The sequence below is a fragment of the Crotalus tigris genome, unplaced genomic scaffold, assembly GCF_016545835.1.
Source record: "Crotalus tigris isolate CLP2741 ecotype Arizona unplaced genomic scaffold, ASM1654583v1 scf7180000018690.2240587, whole genome shotgun sequence".
NCBI lineage: Eukaryota > Metazoa > Chordata > Lepidosauria > Squamata > Viperidae > Crotalus > Crotalus tigris.
In genome coordinates, this window is record NW_024097149.1 from 1,867,299 (window position 1) to 1,887,525 (window position 20,227).

At 38.9% G+C, this 20,227-nt stretch overlaps 1 protein-coding gene across 2 annotated transcripts; it reads left to right on the forward strand.

The window, feature by feature from the left end:
• The first annotated feature begins 434 nt into the window (after window positions 1-434).
• On the forward strand, window positions 435-17,337 carry TTC14 (tetratricopeptide repeat domain 14). Of its 2 annotated transcripts, none has more exons than XM_039355458.1 (12): window positions 435-690; window positions 2,201-2,325; window positions 4,260-4,459; window positions 5,509-5,593; window positions 5,689-5,818; window positions 7,273-7,425; window positions 8,192-8,263; window positions 9,643-9,762; window positions 9,851-9,973; window positions 11,534-11,651; window positions 12,897-13,006; window positions 15,897-17,337. In XM_039355458.1, the coding sequence occupies exons 1-12, from the start codon at window positions 545-547 to the stop codon at window positions 16,819-16,821; spliced, it is 2,307 nt and encodes a 768-aa protein (XP_039211392.1). In that variant the 5' UTR covers window positions 435-544; the 3' UTR covers window positions 16,822-17,337. The 2 variants fall into 2 exon arrangements, with proteins under 2 accessions (XP_039211392.1, XP_039211393.1); XM_039355459.1 differs by lacking the exon at window positions 435-690 and adding an exon at window positions 756-995.
• Window positions 17,338-20,227: the final 2,890 nt, after the last annotated feature.

Sequence of the window (20,227 nt, forward strand, 5' to 3'; positions counted from 1 at the left end):
CAGGTGTTGGGCATTATTTCAATAAGCAGCCCTTCGCCCAATACATACTCTGTATGAATATGTGTTAATATAGAGTACTAATATTCCCAGCCATTACTTCCTACAGCAGAAGCGATCAATTTGGAGAGTTTATATAATGGAATCGTTCCACACGCTCAAGTCACAAACGAGCTCAGCATCTTGTGCAAACGCATCTGTGCTAAGAGGTTACATCTGTTTTCCTCAACCTTGGCCACCTGAAAGACGTGTGAACTTCAACTCCCAGAATTGCTCAGGCTGCAGGCAAGCACGGCAAGAAACACCGCGGCACCAACTACCCCCCCCCCCCGCCAGACCTCTTCCGCCCATTTTAGTCTGCTCCGCCTCCCTTCGTCGGCGACAGCTGCCAAGGCGCATGCGTCAAGCCTCGTTCGAGCAACGGGAGGGAAAGAAAAGGGAACTCTGCGAAAGATTTAACTTCCGGGTCAGGGAAATCCGCCTGCGTGAGGGGAGGAGTTGCCGCCGCTCAAGGTGCAGCGGGTGGGCGGTAGTCTGGCTGAGACAAATGGAGCGGGACTTGCTTCGCCAGGCACTCGGCTTCCACGGGCCGCCGCTACTCTCCCTGCTCCACGCCGAACAGCAGGACAATCCCGATTTCTGCGGCCTGCTCCCCCCCGGTGGGGGCGGCCTGGAGTCGCTGTCGTCAGCTAGGTGAGCCGAAGTCTTGTGGCTCCGCCCTCGCCGTAATGGAGGGGGCGGGGCTACACCGGAGGGGCGTGTCCTTGAGAACGGCCTGGAGTCGAGTCAGTTCTTGTTTGCTTCCCTTTGGGGGGCGGGGGGAGGAGGCGAATTGCTGCAAATTCAGCCTTTGGGGCCTTGTAAGGGAAACGAGAAGAAATGTCCTTGGAACCCGTGCAAAGCGAGGGTGCCTCTGGTCATATGCAGAGTGTAACGTGTGTTCACAGCTGTGCCTCGACTTACATGGAGGCTCAGGACTGGCAAGTGAACCTTCCCAGGTAACTCATGGTAGCATCTCCTTATTCGGTGTTTAAAATCACTCCACTGGACGTGCTTTTAAGCAGCTTGCTGGGAACTGGCAGCGGCTTCCATCTTTCACATTGCTTGCTTTCTTAATGTTAGAGATGTCGTGGTTAAAATCCAGAACCCTGAATAAGACCTACAGGGAGTCCTCGACTTACGACCACAATTGAGCCCAACGTTTCTACTGTTAAGTGAGTTTTGCCCCATTTTACCACCTTAAGTGACTCATTGCAGTGGCTAAATTAGTAACATGGTTGTTAAGTGAATCTGGCTTCCCCATTGATTTGGCTTGTCACAAGGTCGCAAAACGAGATCACTTGTCTCCGGGACACTGCAACCATCATGAATACATGCCAGTTGCCAAGAGTCTGAATTTTGATCACGTGACCACAGGGATGCTGCAACAGTCGTAAGTGTGAAAAATGGTCACTTTTTTCCAGTGCTATTGTAACTTCAAATGGTCACTAAGCAAATAAATGGTTATAAATCAAGGACTGCCTGTAATAAATTCCATACTATTTTCCTGAGAATGGCATAATCGTCTCTCCTTATTCATTGAGATGATTTAGTTAGTTATACTGCAAATTAAATTCTTTAATTTTCCCTAGAGATGCCATGGTTAAAAGCTAGGTCTCTCTATGTATGTAAAAATATACATAAAATTCCCTATTTTTCCCCTAGATATTTACCATTGAAAACAAAATATGATTGCCTCTCCTACTGGAGATGGTTGGATTCGTAAAACTGGACTTTAGATGTTAGTAGATATTAATTGACAGGCACTAAGCATTCTATAAATAAGGCTGTTGTCTAAACCTTATTAAGAACTTTGATGAAAGCTAATTCTAAATATGCATGGTAAGTATTGCAATGTACAAATCTTATGGTGTCAAATAAAAGCCTATATTTTGTGAGATTCTGAATACCTGACTAGGCATTCTTATCCCGATAGCTGGATATGAGGCAGTGTATTTTGAGGGCAAAAATGCCTCAAAGCAAAACAGTTGATTTATAATTATGAAGAAACAACTATTTGGAATCTATCAGAAACAGCATAACAATGCTTTTGAATAAGCTATAATTCTTTTATTAGTTACTTCCTTGTTATCAAATAAATTGCCAGGTCCTTGTTTAAGAAAGTATGTTTTTACGGATGTTGATTTGTTTTCTTCTCTTTCAGAAAAGAAAGAGGGGTTGAAAATATTGAGATACAACAGTTCATTTCAAAAAAAGCTGATCTTCTTTTTTCTCATTCTTGGAAAACAAATGTGCCAGTAATAAAAACTGGAAATGAGGAGAATGAAAGTAAGAGAATGAAGTTACATGATGATTGGATATGTTTATAAATGTGCATCTTACGGTCAATGCTTGGAATTAGAGATGTAAAGCCAAGAAAAGATGAACATTGGAGCATTTCATTGGAGAGCTGATAAAGAAAGCCCTCAGGGGGTGTTTACTTTTTTTATTTTGATTTTTAATAAAAAAAATAGTGACACATTTTTGAGAAGACAAATTAATAAATTGCTCTGTACAGTATGTACTCGTGTACATATTATATAGATAATATGTACTCGTGTATATATTATATGGAATTTGAAGAAAAATATAAATAAAAATCAATTTTTAACTTCATATTCAACTTTGGATGTAATTTAAATCAAATTATCAGAACAAAATTGTTAGCTATGGCTAATAAATGATTACCAGGTTTGACAAACGTTTCATTGTAACATTTTTGAAATCTTAAAAACGTTGGGTTTCTGTTTTGGTGAGAACAGCTTCCAAAACTTTTGAATATCACTGATACAATAAAAAAATGTATGTTAATTTTTGAATGATTTGCAGAAAATAATAATTCACAGGAACTGAATCAACTGAATTGATACCCATACCTTGGGAAGTGTATACCAGTAGTAAAATTCTCTATAAAATTGTGGATTTGTAATAGACAAAGAGTTTGTAATGCTTTTGCCTATTTTTTCTACTTTTAATGCTATTTGATATACAGGTATTCCTTCTTTAGCAATCACAATTGGGACTAGCAACTTGGTTCCTAAAAAAGCAGTCACTAAGTGAAATGATGACTATGCTTAAGATCTTCAACATTCTTTTGTTTTACAGACCTAAGTTTATAGCTACGAGGATTGGTTGGTTACTGATGTAAATTTAGCTGATTGCTGAACAAGGACAGTCTGTCTCCCTTATCGACTGTCTGCCTGCCTATCTATTTACCTACCTACCTTCCTATTTACCTACCTTCCTACATACCCACCTCCCTATCTTTTTATCTACCTACTTATATACTTTCCTACCTACCTACCTTATCTACTTACCTACCTTCCTATCTACCTACCTATCTGCCTAACTGCATACTTTCCTATCTACCTACCTACCTTCGTCTTCCTATCTACCTGCTTACCTACTTTCCTATCTACCTGCCTACCTTCCTATCTATCTACCTACCTTCCTACCTATCTACTATCTCCTTGTCTATCATTGTAAATTATTCAGATCCCTTTTGGAATTGAATGGCATATAATTTGCATAAATAAATAAACTAGTGGATGATTTCCCCCCCCCCCAATTTCTTCAAATTGGGAAAAAATCTTTTCCCAGTGTAACTTTTGCCTGTTTATTTGGATGTTACCCCGATCAATATTATATATACTACTTTGCTTGTAACTTTTCCTGCGCAACCTGTAAGGATTACAATTTAGATTCTGTAATATGAGTGGAGTATTTTTAGACTGAGAAGTATTTGTGCAATGAAAATAAAATCAAGTTAAAATTTGAAATATTTTCAGTTGTATTATGTTTTAATCCAGCAATTAGAATAATAACAAAGGAAAGGTAAGAATTTGGCTGCATTGACTCAGAAGTCTATCTGCTTCCACAGTGACTTGGGAGACATCTTTATGAAAGTCAGAAGCAGATCTATTTTAGCAGTATATTTGATTTGTTAGATCTGTATTCATCTTCCCTGGTAGACTTTCAAGAGGATTGGATAACATCCTCTTTAATGTTTGTCTATAACCATCATGGTATCCATCTTGTAATGGCACATTTCCTAGTTTCAACACATGCCTGTTCAAACGCGAACCCATTTAATTTGATAGGATTTGATTCCAACGGTATTGCAAGTGATTTGCATGCGTGACTGTTACCATTTAATTACCTGGCAATCTCTGTAGCGCTTCAGTATTTAAAACTATTTTTTTTTTAATTTGCATCGACCGAAGATTGCTATGCTATTATGCCACCATTGGAGCAGTTTATGGAAATTCCCAGCGCAGAGAGGAGAGAGCTCTTTTTCCGGGATATTGAACGCGGTGACATAGTGATTGGGAGGATTAGTTCCATTCGCGAATTTGGCTTTTTCATGGTGCTGTTCTGCCTGCGAAGTGGCGTTGTGCGAGAGATAGCAGATTTAGAAATCACGGTAAGTTAGAGAAGTTACTGTGCAAGTTAATGCAAAGGAGATAACAGCTTTCTGAAGGGTTTCTCTCTCCCTGGTCTCTTGTGCTACTGAATTGGCTGAGTTGATCCAAGAAAATTAAGGGAGCTCTGATTCAGCATCTTCATGTGCTTTTGCCTTTGCAAAAGGCAAAAGTAGATTTTTTTGCTGCCTTAGCAAAAATGACCTTTCTTATACTCAAGGATTATGTGTTAAAGTTAACAAAAGCCCTGAACTGAACAGAGTAAGTGTTTTGGTTGCATTTCTGATCAAGTGTGATCCATATGGGAAGTGACCAGGGCATGAGCAACTGAGAATAGTTGCTAGTGTTCAATAGAATATTGCAAAATATACAATAGACCTTATGTAAAATATACAACTAGACACAAAGATAGTCTCCCCCCCCATGCCGTCGCTCTGCTAAACACATAACTCCCACAGCACTATCTTACATCTAAAGATATTTACCCATGTTGTAGGACTGCATTATTATTATCCTTCTCATCTTCCTTATCTTCTCATCTTTCCTACTACCACCTTCTATTGGTATCTTATGATTTATCACTTGTTTGTATCTTATGATTTATGATTGTATCATACAGTTTATGATCTATGACTTATCACTTTGTTTGTATGTACGCTGAGAGCTTGTGCACAAATTCCTTGTGTGTCCAATCACACTTGGCCAACAAAGAACATTCCTATTTCTATACATTAGACTTGTAAGAATAATCAGCTGTAGTGTCTGTTGATTTAGTTCTTATCAGACTGGATTTGCATTAACATTACCGCTGCCCTATGTAAAATAGTATAAGAGTTTTATATTGAATACAAATTGTGATTATCACACAGGATACGAATACTCTTCTCCCAGGTTATCCACTCAATTTTTGAAATTAAAAATTCAGCTTTTAAAGCTGTAGAAGGTTAATACTTCTGCATAGATGTCCTGCAAATCTTCAGTATTTTTTTTGTGGAGTGGAACTGAGTATGTCTATCCTTAATTTTTTGGAATTATGTATTTTCTATTTTAGGCTCTTTGTCCAATAAGAGATGTGCCTTCCCAAAGCAGCCATGGGGATCCCTTATCATATTATCAAAATGGTGACCTTATTCAAGGCAAGTACATATCACTCTTCAATTTGTCCCTAGGTATATTTTGCATTGTTTTCTGCTGTTTAATTCTGGTCTTTTCCCCCTCCCCATTTTAATAGCTGCAATCAAGGATATTGATCGCTACCATGAAAAGCTCAGTGTATCGCTGCACAAGTCTGCTTTATCTCCGAGCCTAGCAAATACCAAATTAGGAGTAATCAGCTCTGAAGATTTGCCTGTGCATTACAGGTATGAAATTGAAATGAGGTATACTTTTTTGAGTGATTTAAATAAACCTTTTGTTATATACGTACAGGTAGTCCTCGACTTGCGAACATAATTGAGTCAGAATTTCTGTTGCTAAGCGAAACACGTGTTAAATTAATTTGGCTGTATCTTACCACATTTGTTAAGTGAATCACTGCAGTTAAGTTAGTAACGCGGTTGTTAAGTGGTTTTGCTTGTCAGAAGGTCACAAAAGGTGATCACATGGCCCTGGGACACTGCAACCGTCGTCCGTCCGTATGAGTCAGTTGCCATTCATCCGAATTTTGATCACCTGACCATGGAGATGTTGCAATAAGTGTGAAAAAGTCATAATTCGTTTTTTCAGTGTCATTGTAACTGAACGGTCACTAAGTGAACTGTTGTAAGTCGAGGACTACCTGCATTGAGCTCTTTAAAATAGAAAATACAGTACTTTTATTGACAAGAATAAAAGATGCTATTTCATAGCTCTGCATGTCTCGGTTATATCAGAGTATTGATATAACATTTGAGAGTACTGTAAATATGCTTCAGAAAAGGATTATGCAAGGGGTTGATGTGATTATTTTGTAGTACTATTTTTTTAAACAAGTTTTACTGATTTTTCAATTTTTACACCAAAGTGCTTAGGAACCACCATTACCCTGGTGATAGGGTAATCAGTTATCCAGAAAACAACAACACAAAATCATAAATATACAACTCAGATTTGCTCCTTAAAAGTTCCCTCTCTGTTTCTCTCAGTTAATGTAACATATTCAAAATAAAACATTTCTAAATAAAATTCAAACAGTCAATAAAATTATCAATGATATTTTACTTATACAAATCCAAAACCTGTTTTTAAGCTTTAATTAATTTCCAATTACCATATTTCAATTTAGCCTTAACTAGGTATATTGTTTACATTTTGGGTATTCCTAATTTCCCTCCTTTTATAACATTGATTATACTATTTAAGATAAACATATTATTCCAACAATTACACTATTAAATTTCCCAAATATATTCTATTTCTATTCTAATACCTCCTCCTTTGCTAATACCGTATCTTCCATTATCGCAATCTATTTCCTTATTCTCATTCCATTACAAAGTAATTACCATACCTAAAGTAAACATGTTATTCCACAAAATGCATTCTTACTCTATTTCACTTATATATTCTATTTCTTATCCTAATAGCTAATAGTAGTACTATTAAAGAAGTATTTATTAATCTATTTTCATATAATAAGTACTTGGTATGTCGAGGAACATTGCAGAATTTCCTGACTGGGTTGATGAGCAGAAGAGTTTGGGGCCCCTGATTCAAAAAGGGATGGGCTTTATTTCAAATCTTTTCATAGTACTACTTCTTGTGTTGGTAATACAAGATGAACAGAGAAAATATTGTTTTATCTCAGTTCATGGTGGTCTTTTTGTTTGTTTTTCAGGAGGAGCATTGACGTAGCCAGTAGTTTGGAAACATATGAAAACGTTTTGCATAATTCTTTGGGCTTTGCCAATCCGGCTGTAGTGGAGTTCCTAGGAAGCAAATTAGGACTAGATGAATCTAGTCCCCCCTCCTTAATGAGAGGACTACAAAGGTATATAAACAACATCTTAACCGAAACATAATTCCTTCATTGATGAGTCGGTTAAAAATGACATTTCCATCATTTGCCGAGAAAGGAATTCCCTCCCCCAAAGTATCAGAGTTAATCACTAATTCAACTATACGAACAGGTTCCCAACCAAGGGTGCGAGATGATATTCCAGGGGGTGTGAAAACTTGGATTTTCAAAATTATAGTGTATATGTATAATTTGTTGCTATTATTTCGAACATTTGTAAGGGGTGCGAGAATATATCAGAAGCGTTCTAGGGGCGTAGGGTATAGAAAAGGTTGGGAACCACTGCTATAAGACAAAGCAGGTTTTCATACCACTTAAAATGTCTACCTAATCAGGTAGAAACACCAAATGTAAGCTAAATGTGGCTGTTCGGTTAACATTCCTGACTAGAATTAGACAGCTCCGGAGTACAGTGGCTTGTGTGGTTGGGATGCTGGCTTGGAGGTTAGTAAACCTGAGTCAAGACCTGAGTGCCGCCATGATATGGGATGAGTTCCCATCCTTCATGCCAGTTCCTGCCAGGGACATGAAAGGAGCCTCCAATTGGGCATCCTCCAGGCCAAGGGACCCCTGCTCCAGGCAACAATGATATCACTGGCTAATCCTTTCAACCCGGAAGTGCTTTGGTGCTTCTGACAGGAGTGCGATGCGAGACAACTCCAGTAGTTTTGTCATTTATTTGGACAGGCTGTAAATAGACTATCTGATTAAACATTTTGTCTCTTTTTTTTTTTCCCAGCAAAAATTTCAATGAAGAGGATTTTGCTGTTGCGTTGAGGAAAAGACAGTCTGCTTCGTGGGCCTTAAAATGGTACACACAGCTTTGTTTTCATGACAAGATAGTTCTAGATGTTGGGAAAGAACAACTTTCTTCCAGGCCAATTAAAAGCCCTGCCTGGATTTTGGAAGCAGATAATAGTTTTGTCATTCAGCCATATTAAAGGTTTATGTGATGCTAAAGGTGGCATTATAGGTAATCCTTGACTTACAATTATTCATTTAGTGACTGAAGTTTCCCGTGGCACTGAAAAAAGTCACTTACGACTGTTTTGCCCACTTACAATCATTGCAGCTTGACAACTGACTTGTACAGTAGTGGCCAAAACTGTGGAAACCTTTTGGGAAAAGTGTACAGTAGAAATGCCACCTTCGGTTAAGACTTTCCACCAATTTTTCTTCTAATTTCTTTATAACTGTAGCTTTGTTCACTTAATAATACTATTTTACATCGCTTTCTGTGCAACCAGTCAACTCTTTGCACCATTAATTTTATTACGTTTTACAAGCTCACTAAATGAAAGAACACAAAAAAACCCAACCAACTTGATAGCGATCACATAACGCACTGACAAATGTCCTCCTCTCAGCTTCAATACATGACATCAATAACTGAATCCTACTGTGATCTGATTGGCTCATTGCCAAAACAAGACGACACCTGATTGGCTCTCTAAACACTCACGCTCATTGGCTACAATCAGATGAAGGAAAGCTACCTGGTATCAACCTAAGCAAGTTGTGCTTCCTTTTTCTGGTTATTTGGCTATAACTTTTCATAGAATACAGCACAGATAATTGAACAAATTTTGTCGCATTACATTCTTGATTAAATTATCTTTCTATTGATATATAATTTTATGGTACTACTCCAAAAAAACAAGTGGTGTTATTAGCCATCAGACCTCAAAAATACACTTTTCCCAAAAGGTTTCCATAATTTTGGCCACTATTTATGACCGTTGCAATGTCCCGGGGTCATGTGATCACCTTTTGCAACCTTTTGACAAGCAGAGTCAAGCCAGATTCACTTAACAACTGTGGCAAGAAAGGTTGCAAAATGGGGCAAAACTTATTTAACTGTCTTGCTTTAGCAATGGAAATTTTGGGCTCAGTTGTGGTCTTAAGTCAAGGACTACCAGTACTTTATTAGTAGTAATGTATTGTTCAGTCTTCCAACTGTAGGCTAACGATAAACAGTAAATTTTAATTCCTCAAAGATCCTCCTTGCTTCTTACTGTCTTTCTGAATTTTGGTTTTTAAATAGTTTCGGGGGGGGGGGGGAATTGCCAGTCTGATAGAGAAACTGGTGGTAAAATAAATTATTGGGATTTGTTTTTAATATAGTGATTAATTTGCATTCTTCGTAAAGATTTCATATTGAAATCTTAATTCAACTAATTTTATTTTTAGTGTAAAAATTGGTGTTGATTATTTTAAAGAGGGCCGCCACGTTGATGCCATGAATGAATACAACAAGGCATTGGAAATAGATGCCCAAAATGTTGAAGCCTTAGTAGCCCGTGGAGCATTGTAAGTATCTTGTTTTATGTGTGCAATCCAATAATTTCACCAGCAAGTGAAAAGCAGGAATTCTCACAGGTATTTTTTTTTCTTCTAGATATGCCACAAAGGGAAGCTTGAACAAAGCAATTGAGGATTTTGAAATTGCTTTAGAGCAGTGCCCTACGCACAGAAATGCTAGAAAATACCTTTGTCAAACGCTTGTTGAACGAGGAGGCCAGTAAGTGTTGCCTTGTGTCCTTTATAGTTTCTCTATTCTGTGCATTTAATGTTTCTTTCATCTATATTTTATACCTGGTTAAAGCTAAACAATAACTTGGTTAGATCTGATTGTGTAGCTAAATTGAGGAGCACAGCTTCATATGAAATCATCTGTTCCCCTCCCACTTATATCTGCTTGCTCAAGATAACCGCCATCTGTTTTGTGCTTCCAAAATAAAAACAGCTTTCTGATTAGCAAGCCAGTTAAATGTGGGCTGGTTTGCATGGCAATGAAGTGGATATAGAGGTGGCTCAAAAATTGTGCTCTTCAGTGTTTTATCTATCAAAGTAGCGTTGAGTGGATGCCAAGAGATCCTGGATCCTGTAGCCTTCAGCAGGTTTATTCATGAAGGCGATAAGGAGGTAAAACGAATGTTAATCGGATTTTGAGATGCAGCAAAGTTGGTTAAGAACATAATAACCTTGCTGAGTCAGGCTGAAGTCCATCTTAGTGCGGCTTCGTGTTTCTCTCAGTCATCAACTATATGCGTCTATACGCAGGTAGGAGATACAGCCCACTCCTGCTGTTGTTTTTTCCAAACTAAAGTATCCCAAACATTCAGTCCTTTTCTTGTAGTGAGGAGGTTTGAGACATATGTTCATCGCTGTTGCTTTTTCTGCCTTTTTCCAGTTGTTACATCCTTTATCAAATGCAGTTACTACAAGGGTACATGCTGCTCTAGATGTGGCTATGCCATCATTTTGTAAAAGGACATTACGTTGTTGGCAATTTTATTTTTAGTTCCTTTCTTCATGATTACCTGAATAGTGTGTGCATGCTTCACAGCTGCTAAACGTCTTGTTATTCCTCTAGCATCCTAACCCCACATCTTTTCACTGGGTGGCTATTCACAGCTGAGACCCCTTTATACTAGTTTGGTAATATTGCTTGTGAAAATGAATTTGGAATAGTCGTTGATGAATACAAACACCACATTTCAATACAGATAGTCCTTGACTTACAACCATTCATTCAGTGATCATTCGAAGTTAACAACAGCACTCAAAAAAGTGAATTATGCCTTTTTTTCATACTTAACAACTGTTGCGGTATCCCCATGGTCATGTGATTAAAATTTGGGCGCTTGGCAACTGACATATATTTACGACAGTTGCAGCGTCCCGAGTCTGATGTGATCACATTTGCGATTTTTCCCAGCTGGCTTCTGACAAGCAATAGCTGTGACCCCCCCCCCCAAAAAAAAGTCGTAAAATTGGTTGCGATTCACTTAATAACCGCCTTTCTTAGCAATGGAAATTCTGGTCCCAATTGCGGTCATAAATTGAGGACCAGTGGTACAGCTGTCAAAAAGAGGACTTTGCATATTTAAAACAGAACAGCCATAAACATGCCACTTTACAGAGTAGATTCATCCTCTTCTGCTTTGTCCACATTGAGGTCTGAATTGTGTTCTAGGTCCATATCTGAAGATTGAGCCAGGCTAAGAAAAGAGCATTCTTAAAAATGTATTAAGTTTAAAGCACTTCCGGCTCATGTGCGCTAAAAATCCTTTGACAGGTTGGAAGAGGAAGATAAATTGTTGAATGCCGAGAGTTACTACAAGAAGGCTTTAAGCATAGACGAAAGCTTTCAAGAAGCTGAAGAGGCCTTGTTGAAGCTCCGTAAACAGATACAGGTGATTCTTTATTTTCTGTTAGTTGACTAAAGAAAGTCACCAGTGTAGTATTCCAGAAGCAATTATGTGTTGGCCTTTTTTTTTTCTTGTCTGCAATCACTTTTGCGTGAGGAAGCATTTTCTGCTAGTCAGAGCTAAATGTTTTTATCTCATATGGCCACTGTCAGGGATGTCTGACTGGGAAACGGGCAAGGGGAACACGTAGCACTGAGGCATTTTAATTGTAGCCATGATACGATTTATATAGATTTGTGACCTAAGCAATTGACTTTTGGCATACCTTCAAAATTTATTAACCGGGATTTTGTGGATCACAGTTGCTTTTGTTTTTGAATTAAAATGCATGTTGGGAAGAGACTCAGAGTCACTCTGTATGTGCCTGTCTCCAACGTTTTACTTCTGTGAGGTGAAGAGAGGTACATGTGAGACCTGTAAGCGATTATGTCACTTTATCCACAAGTTCCCCCATTTAATATGACAGCTGAAAGTAATTGATGAATGGAAGTGTTTGAATTAAAAAAAAAACGTGCGTGCCCACTTTTGCTCTGCTTTCCTTGGTGGGGGCCCACCAGTTAGAACATCCTCCTGAGCATGCTCTATGCAAAGCTCCCTTGATATGCATCTGAGCCTGGCCAGGTCTTCTCCTGTAATACTGATGATACGTTTTTCTCCAATGCATTTTCCTCCGAATTGGAACTGTTGCTGCTGTGTGTGACCTCTGGTGCTGCTCATCACCAACAACCCTGTGGAATACGATTCCGTGTGTAAACTGTGCATCAAACTGGGCTGTGATACCGTTGCCAAATGGTTTGTATTCATACATGGCCCTTTTCAATTCTGTTTTGATCGGGATCACATTTTACGTATAAATTCAATAATGGCACATCCCTTAATTTCTGCTCGGTTGATTATCCTTTATGACCAACTATTTTGCTGGTTGCCATATTAATCTTCCATTCATACTTCCTGGATTGATAATGGGTTACGGGATACTAATAACCTGGACTTTTTCCTTCTCCTTGCCTTTTAAAATTTGGGCTACAAACTACAACATGAACCGTAATACCATGCCCATTCATCCCTATCGCTTAACCATCCTTTGTAATATTTTTTTTCCTTTAATATTTCTAATTTTTGCACATGGTTCCTTTGGGACTTCTGTAAATTGTGTATATTGCGGGTTGAATGGGACTCATTCGTGATAACTTGTTAATACCATATTTTTGATATTGGGATTTAAAAAAGAAATCTCTGGAAATTAGAGAGAAACAAGCGGCAAAAGAAGAGAGGCAGAAAGAAAAGAAAGTAGAAACAAGTGCAGAAAAACTGCGTAAACTCTTAAAAGAAGAAAAAAGGTAACCTGTTTTAATTTATCTAGTATCTCGTATCTGTGTGCCCATTCAGCTTTTCTTACATGAACCATAGAGCAATCTGATGCTGTAAGTATAATAATTCACTGTTGAAACTGATGCTGCTTGTTTTCTAATGTGTTTTTTTCTCTCAGTGTTATTTATTTAAAAAGAAGGTACTGCTAGAAATTTATTTTACAACGAAAGGCTAGTTCTAAGGCAGTGTTTTTCAAACTTGGCAACTTTTAAGATGTGGACTTCAACTCCCAGCATGCTCCCTAGGAAATTCTGGGAATTGAAGTCCACACTTCTTAAAAGTTGTCAAATGTAAAGAAAACTGTTCTAAGACATGGTTTTTGAATGCTTTAAGCCCTTTCCAAAATAGAACATGATTGTTGTATAGGTTGAACATTTTGGATGATTTGACTATCTAAGTGAGGCTAATGTACAGATAGTCCTCAAGATACAGCCACATTAGGCTTATCTAGTATGTATGTACAATGCATTCAGAAAATATTCAGACCCCCTTCACTTTTGTCAAATTTGTTATGCTGCAGCCTGATTCTACAATTGTTGAAATTCATTTTTTTCCTCATTAATCTACACTCAGCATTCCATAATGATAAAGTGAAACAGACTTTTAGAAATGTCTGTAAATTTATTAAAAAGAAAAAAAACTGAAAAATCACATTGGCATAAGTGTTCAGATCCTTCACTCAGTACTTTGTTGAAGCACCTTTGGCAGCAATTATGGCTTTGAGTCTTTTTGGGTATGATGCGACAAACTTTGCACGCCTGGAATGGGGGATTTTCTGCCATTCTTCCTTGCAAATCTTCTCAAGCTCAGTAAGGTTGAACAGCGACCGTCAGTGGACAGCCATTTTCGGGTCCCTCAGAGATGTTCAGTAGGATTCAAGTCAAGGCTTCGACTGGGCCACTCTAGGACATTCACAGAGTTGTCCCTAAGCCACTCCTGTTATCTTGGTTGTGTACTTAGGATCGTTGTCATGTTGGGAGGTGAACCTTAGGCCCAGTGTGAGGTCCTGAGTACTATGGAACAGGTTTTCATTGAGGATATCTCTGTACTTCGCTCCATTCAGCTTTCCCTCAACCCTAACCAGTCTCCCAGTCCCTGCTGCTGAAAAACACCCCAACAGCATGATGCTACTACTACCACGCTTCACTGTTGGGGTGGTATTGGGCCGTTGCCTGATTTCCTCCAGACATTATGTTTAGAATTGAGGCCAAACAGTTCAATCTTGGTTTCATCAGACTAGAGAATCGTGTTCATCACAGTCTGAGAGTCCTTCAGGTACTTTTTTTGCAAACTCCAAGCAGGCTTTATAATGTGTTTTGCACTGAGGAGAGGCTTACGTCATTCTGCCATAAAGCCCCGATTGGTTGAGGGCTGCAGTAATGGTTGTCCCAACTCTGTCCCATCTCCACACAGAATCTCTGGAGCTCAATCAGAGTGACCGTTGAGTTTTTGATCACCTCCCTTACAAAGGCCCTTCTCCTTGATTGCTCAGTTTGACCAGGCAACCAGCTCTTGGAAGAGTCCTGCTTGTGCCAAACATCTTCCATTTGAGAAGTATGGAGGCCAGTGTTCAGTGCAGCAGAAATTTTATTGTAGCATTTCCCAAACCTACGCCTTGCAATAACCTTGTCTTTGAGCTCTGCAGGCAGTTCCTTTGACCTCGGAGCTTTTGCTCTGTTACAGTAGGCATTGTCGGCTCTGAGGCCTTCTATAGAGGTGTGTGCCTTTCCATATCATGTCCAATCAGTTTAAGTTACCACAGATGGATTCCAGTCAAGGTCTAGAAACATGTCAACAACAATCCAGAGAAATGGGAGGCACTGGAGCTAAATTTCATGTGTTATGACAAAGGGTCTGAATACTTACGGCAATGTGATATTTCAGTTTTTTCTTTTTAATAAATTTACCGAGGTTTATAAAGTTTTGTTTTCACTTTGTCATTATGTGGTGCCAAGTGTAGATTCATGAGGGGAAAAAATGAATTTCAACAACTGTAGAATCAGCCTGCAGCATAACAAAATTGACAAAAGTGAAAGGGGTCTGAATACTTTTCTGAATGCACTGTATGTATATGCATCATTAAAGTATAGTTCTGATCTCTGATAGGAAATGTTGATCGTCTGGTAGATTCTGTGTAGTAGAAATATGACTTCTGTGGTATCCTTGGTGCTGAGCTTTGTTGTTTACTTGCAGATGTTCAGTACTAGATAACATCATTAGTACCGATGAGTTGTGTTGGAGCTCCTTAATTAGAATATTGTTTTCTGCTTGCTTGTCTGTTGTTAATCCCTGCTTATCTGAGTATTGGCCTTTGTTTTCTTCTTAGCTTTTTAATTGTCTGTTTTGAATGATGTGTAAATATAATTTATTTCTATATGTATAATGATGACTGATTTGTCTAAAGGCTAAACTTCCAGGAATTCCATAGCACTTTTGAATCCAGCTTGGTCTGGGATGCTCACAGTAGCAGGGCAAGCTACTGTATATAAACAGGGAGCAAACCCCACACACACTAGCTCTGACGATGTTACCTAGTTGGGTAATGAAACATCTGCAAGCCAAGCAGTCAAGCCCAGAGTTCACCAAGGACTCCACAGTTCAACCCTGAGCTATGTATATTCTCTTCTACATGAAGTCTAGCAGTAGTAGTTGAGTTTTCAGGTATACCTATTAGAAAACATAAAAAACTAACTTGTCATGTAGTTGAAAGAAATCCAGAATTTTGCTCCTGTAGTCAATCTATATCCTCGTATTTTACCTATTAATACCCAAACTTTTGCTAGCTTAGCAGTTGCAGCTTTCGCACAACCTCATTGTGAAATTTAATTGCGGTGCCTCATGATTAATTAAAACTTTTAGGTTGAAGAAGAAAAGAAAAAAGTCAACTTCTTCCTCCTCCTGTGGTACTTCATCAGATGAGTCTGCCTCTTCTTCCTCCTACTCTTCCTCCTCCTCCGATAACAAAAAGTGTAAGAAAAGGAGTCGGAACCGGTCCGAATCCTCCTGCAGCTCTAAAAAACACACATCTAGGATGTTTTCCCATCTGAGTAGGGAAGAGGACAGCTATTCCCCTCCCGCCAATACCTCTGCTTCTTTCCTTAATCAAAAGCACGAAGTGGAAAAATTGCTAGAGAGGCAAGACAGGCTAGCCAATCAAAAACCCGAGGTAAGAGACAGAGGAGGAGATTGTGGGTTTTTAAAGATGTATGCTGAAGATGACCTCTGTGGAGGTAAGTTTGAAGATGCTAGGGATTCTCACCATCAGTCCAAGACTCGGTCAAATAGTAGCAAGACTGAAAGACAGAGTAGATCAGACCGAGCTTCCTCCAATAGGAAGGATAGTACAAGATCTTACCAGAGACACTCTGATGACAGAAATAAGGCCAGTGATTCAGGAAGGCTGGAAAAAGAGCTGGGCAGGAGGGAGGGTTATCACAAGTTCAGCCCAAGCCAAGCCAAGTACTCCACGTCCCCCACAGGGTCGGATTACTCCTCCAAATCCGCTGAACACTACAAACAATATACCAGCCGATGGATGAATGAACCTAGTAGGTTCAATGCGGATGGTAGAGCTGAGGTGGCCAGGGGTAAACGTGAGAAAGAATCGAAGAGCAGGGAAAGAGACTCTCCAAGTGGCAAAGGAGGAGATGAGGAAGCTGTGCTGAACGGTAAAGAACAATTAGGCAGTGGTGCTAAAAAACAGCTGCCTCAGAACTTACTCAATATATTTAATCAGATTGCTGAATTTGAAAGGGAAAAAGGAAGCAAGCAGAAAAATCAGTGAATTGGAAAAAAAATTAAGTCAGATGCGGGAAAGTATCTGCTTTTAATCACTTGACAACTCTATACTCTTTAAGTTTTTATTTAAATTTGCGTGTTAGGTATTGATTTAAACTGGGGATGTCCAGCCTGATCAAATTTAAGACTTGTGGGCTTCAACTCCAGAATTCCTCAGCCAGCATGGCTGTCTGGCGAATTCTGGGAGTTGAAGTCCACAGGTGTTATGGTGGTCAAGGTTGATAAATGTGCAAGAGTTGTATTTTTTTTTTCAATTGAGTTTCTTATGCTGTTAGGGCATCAAGGTATGGTGGCATGCCTGGCTGAACAACCCTTAAGACTGCCACCTGTGCTATCTGGCATCAAAACTGCACTTTAAAACATTTTTCCCCACAAGGTACAGATGACTGTTACTTTGTACTGTTAATAATATAACCATGTATTGATAAATTAATTGAAAATATTTTAATGTATATCATCAATGTATATAGTCTGTCTTACTATTAAATTTTTTATGAAAATATTACTGCTTCCTAAATTTTAATTCAGAACTTGCAAAACAAGGGGACGTGATGTGGCAGTTATGCCCGGGGAAGCCTCTGCTAACACTAATCTAAAGACCCACGGTTGTGTGTTCCAATTTGTGTACAGGTTTTATCCTGTACATCCCATTTTTTTTCTAACTGTATTCACTGATAGATAGATAGAACAGAACAAGGAGTCAGGTTGGCTTGGGTAAGAAGAATCTCTACAATGCCATGTGGAGTTACTACTCGCAACAACTAAGGAGGGCAGTTAGGAAGTTTTGGATAATAAGCAATATAGGAGGATTGGCTGAGGAAGGGAGTGCAGTAGGGCAGGGGTGTCAAATTGCTGGCCCGTGGGCTGGATGCATCCTGGCAAAACGGTGCCCACCCCATTGCTGGCAATGGCAAAAAAGTCACGATACATTGCAACACGTCACGTGACGTTGCAAGTTTGACCCCCGTGCAGTAGGGTGGCCCAGATACATTCAACACATACACATACAGTAAATGCTACAGGGAACTCGTGCTCTGCTTAGCTGTGAAGCTCAAAGATGGCTTTAAAAGTGACTGTGCTCTGCAATAGGCTCAGCAACATTTAGTAAGTATTAATAGTAGTTTTATTATGTTTTTAGAAGAAGTGGTATTTTGGAGCAAAGCTGATGATGCTTTAAGAAATTCATGGCACAGAAAGCAGCCATTGTAGATCTTAATTCTTTCCTCACCTACCAGGTCATTGGGTAGTTGACCAGTAACCAAGACACTCTTTAAAGTATTCCTGTGGGAAAGGTGAAGTTCATAGGAATGATTTTGAGTATGCATTCTTAGCAATTAGTAGCTCCCAAGTCAGAGGAAAAAGAAGATACAATATTGGAATTCAACAAAGGTAGCCTAAGAGGATCAAACAATTATTATGAAGTTTTGAGGTGCCCGACTCCTAAATGACCCAAGGCTTACAGTCAAAAAAGACCAATCCTATAAAGGACCCAATGGGTCAAAGCAGCAAAGTATCAGCCATAAACCTACCAAAACAAGCTAATAGGATTGGAGGGGGGGGGGATGTAATCACCTTGTCCCCAGAGCTGGAGATCTGGCTTCAGTGATCTAAACCAGCCTCCAACCTCTAGACAACGAACAAATCTTTGGCCTCCATAACAGCTGTAGCCTATACCTTTGCAGAAGCTGAGGCTCATCACTTCTCTTATGCTGTCAAGGTCATCTCTAAGCTGACCACCAATCCAATATTTTTCCCATGAGGCCTCCAGGCCACTGGCATGTCAGGGCTCCTATGACTTCATAAGGACCAGTTGAGTATAATGCCACTAAATACTGACCTTTATGCTTGAAATGATGGTGCCTTTTATCCCTTCCCCACTTAAAAGCAAACAATGCCAGACACATTCGGCCCTCTTAAGTGCCACACCCAGTCAGCAACTTCGAAAAGTATTTTAAATTATATTTTTCCTTCTTCCAATTCCCTGCAAAGTGCCCTAATGGTAACATTTAGCATGAACTGCTGCTACCTTATCTGTTTTGTTCTTATGATCCTGGAGAGAAAGGAAGGAAATAAATTTCTTATGAACAAAACATTCAAAACTTTTTCCCTCCATTTCCGATGGAGCTCAGCATGTTTTGTTAAACCCAGTTTGCTTTAGTGAACTGTGTGAACTTTGGAAATGGGTCCATTTTGCAACTAGGCTAACTGTTATGTCAGTGCAACTACTGGCTGATCACAGTTTCTGAGAGAGATCACAAAGCATTTCAGCTTTGTCTTTCAATGGGAGGAAAGTTTACTTTCTGTAAAACTAGAAGAGCCACAGCTTTACTCTCAGTTTGAAGGTTGAACTTGATGCCTCAGATCAACTGCATCTCCTTCAAATAAAACCATCTCTCCCATTCATTAGTTTTAATAAAACCTGATATACCTTAGTCAAGAAGCTCAATCTCAATTCTTCATGGAAGAATGGAAGATATATAATGGGAGATTGAAAGGTGTTAACAATTCTTCAGTGGCCAATGATCAATATTTTGGGAAAACCGTGGTATTGATAAATATGCAGAATGTGTCCACAGGCCCTCAAGACTAAGCGACTTTTATGAGCTAGTGGCTGTATTCACAAAAAGCTTGTTTGAGCTTTTATTTATTTAGGTTTTGCATAATATGTGATACAGATTAATTCTATCATCTGGTTGAGCATATTTTGTGAAGATACCTAGAGTGCATTTTCTTGATTTATTTTTTTTTCTTTTTTTTTTTATTGAAAATTTTTAAATTTTACAAAAACAAATCCCCTTCCCATACCCCCCCCACCTCACCCCCCCTCCCCCAACCTCCCAAACCCTCCCCCTGGACTTCCCAGAGCTGAGTACAGGCTTAATTGAAAACAAAACAAACAAAAAAAAAACTTAAAACACTTTTAAAACCTAAACAAATCTAAATACAATCATCATTCTATATAAACTCCCTCCAAAAAACACAAATTTAAACATTACTTTCTTTGAATATCTATACCTATAATATAAAGTCTAATTTCTCCCTCTTTCTTTATCCTAAAACAAACAAGAAAAAAAAACCTTTATTATACCATTAAAACTAAGTACTCTTTAAAAACTAAAAATAAGTACATATTTCCTTCAATCTTCATAAAATGCACACACAGCCAGTGCTTATTGGCTCTTGGATAACACCGAAAGAAACTAGTGGCCCTTTAGATAATCCAGGAGAAATCCTAGCAGCTGTTATCTTAGACATGTTTGTTGGGAATTATGGGAGTTGTAGTTCAGCAACACCTGAAATTTAGGGGTGCTGTGGTTCAAATTCAAGGGGGAGGATTGAAAAAGTGTTAAATACACATTTCTAAATAGGCTAAATAAATTATGGAGGAGTGG

What these genes read in the sequence shown, in the direction of transcription:
- TTC14 (XM_039355458.1), top strand. Translation starts at nt 545, where the DNA reads ATGGAGCGGGACTTGCTTCGCCAGGCACTCGGCTTCCACGGGCCGCCG. An exon ending in GAGTCGCTGTCGTCAGCTAG is followed by an intron (nt 691 to 2,200) that starts GTGAGCCGAAGT and finishes CTTCTCTTTCAG; the next exon opens with AAAAGAAAGAGGGGTTGAAA. An exon ending in TTAGTAGCCCGTGGAGCATT is followed by an intron (nt 9,763 to 9,850) that starts GTAAGTATCTTG and finishes TTTTTCTTCTAG; the next exon opens with ATATGCCACAAAGGGAAGCT.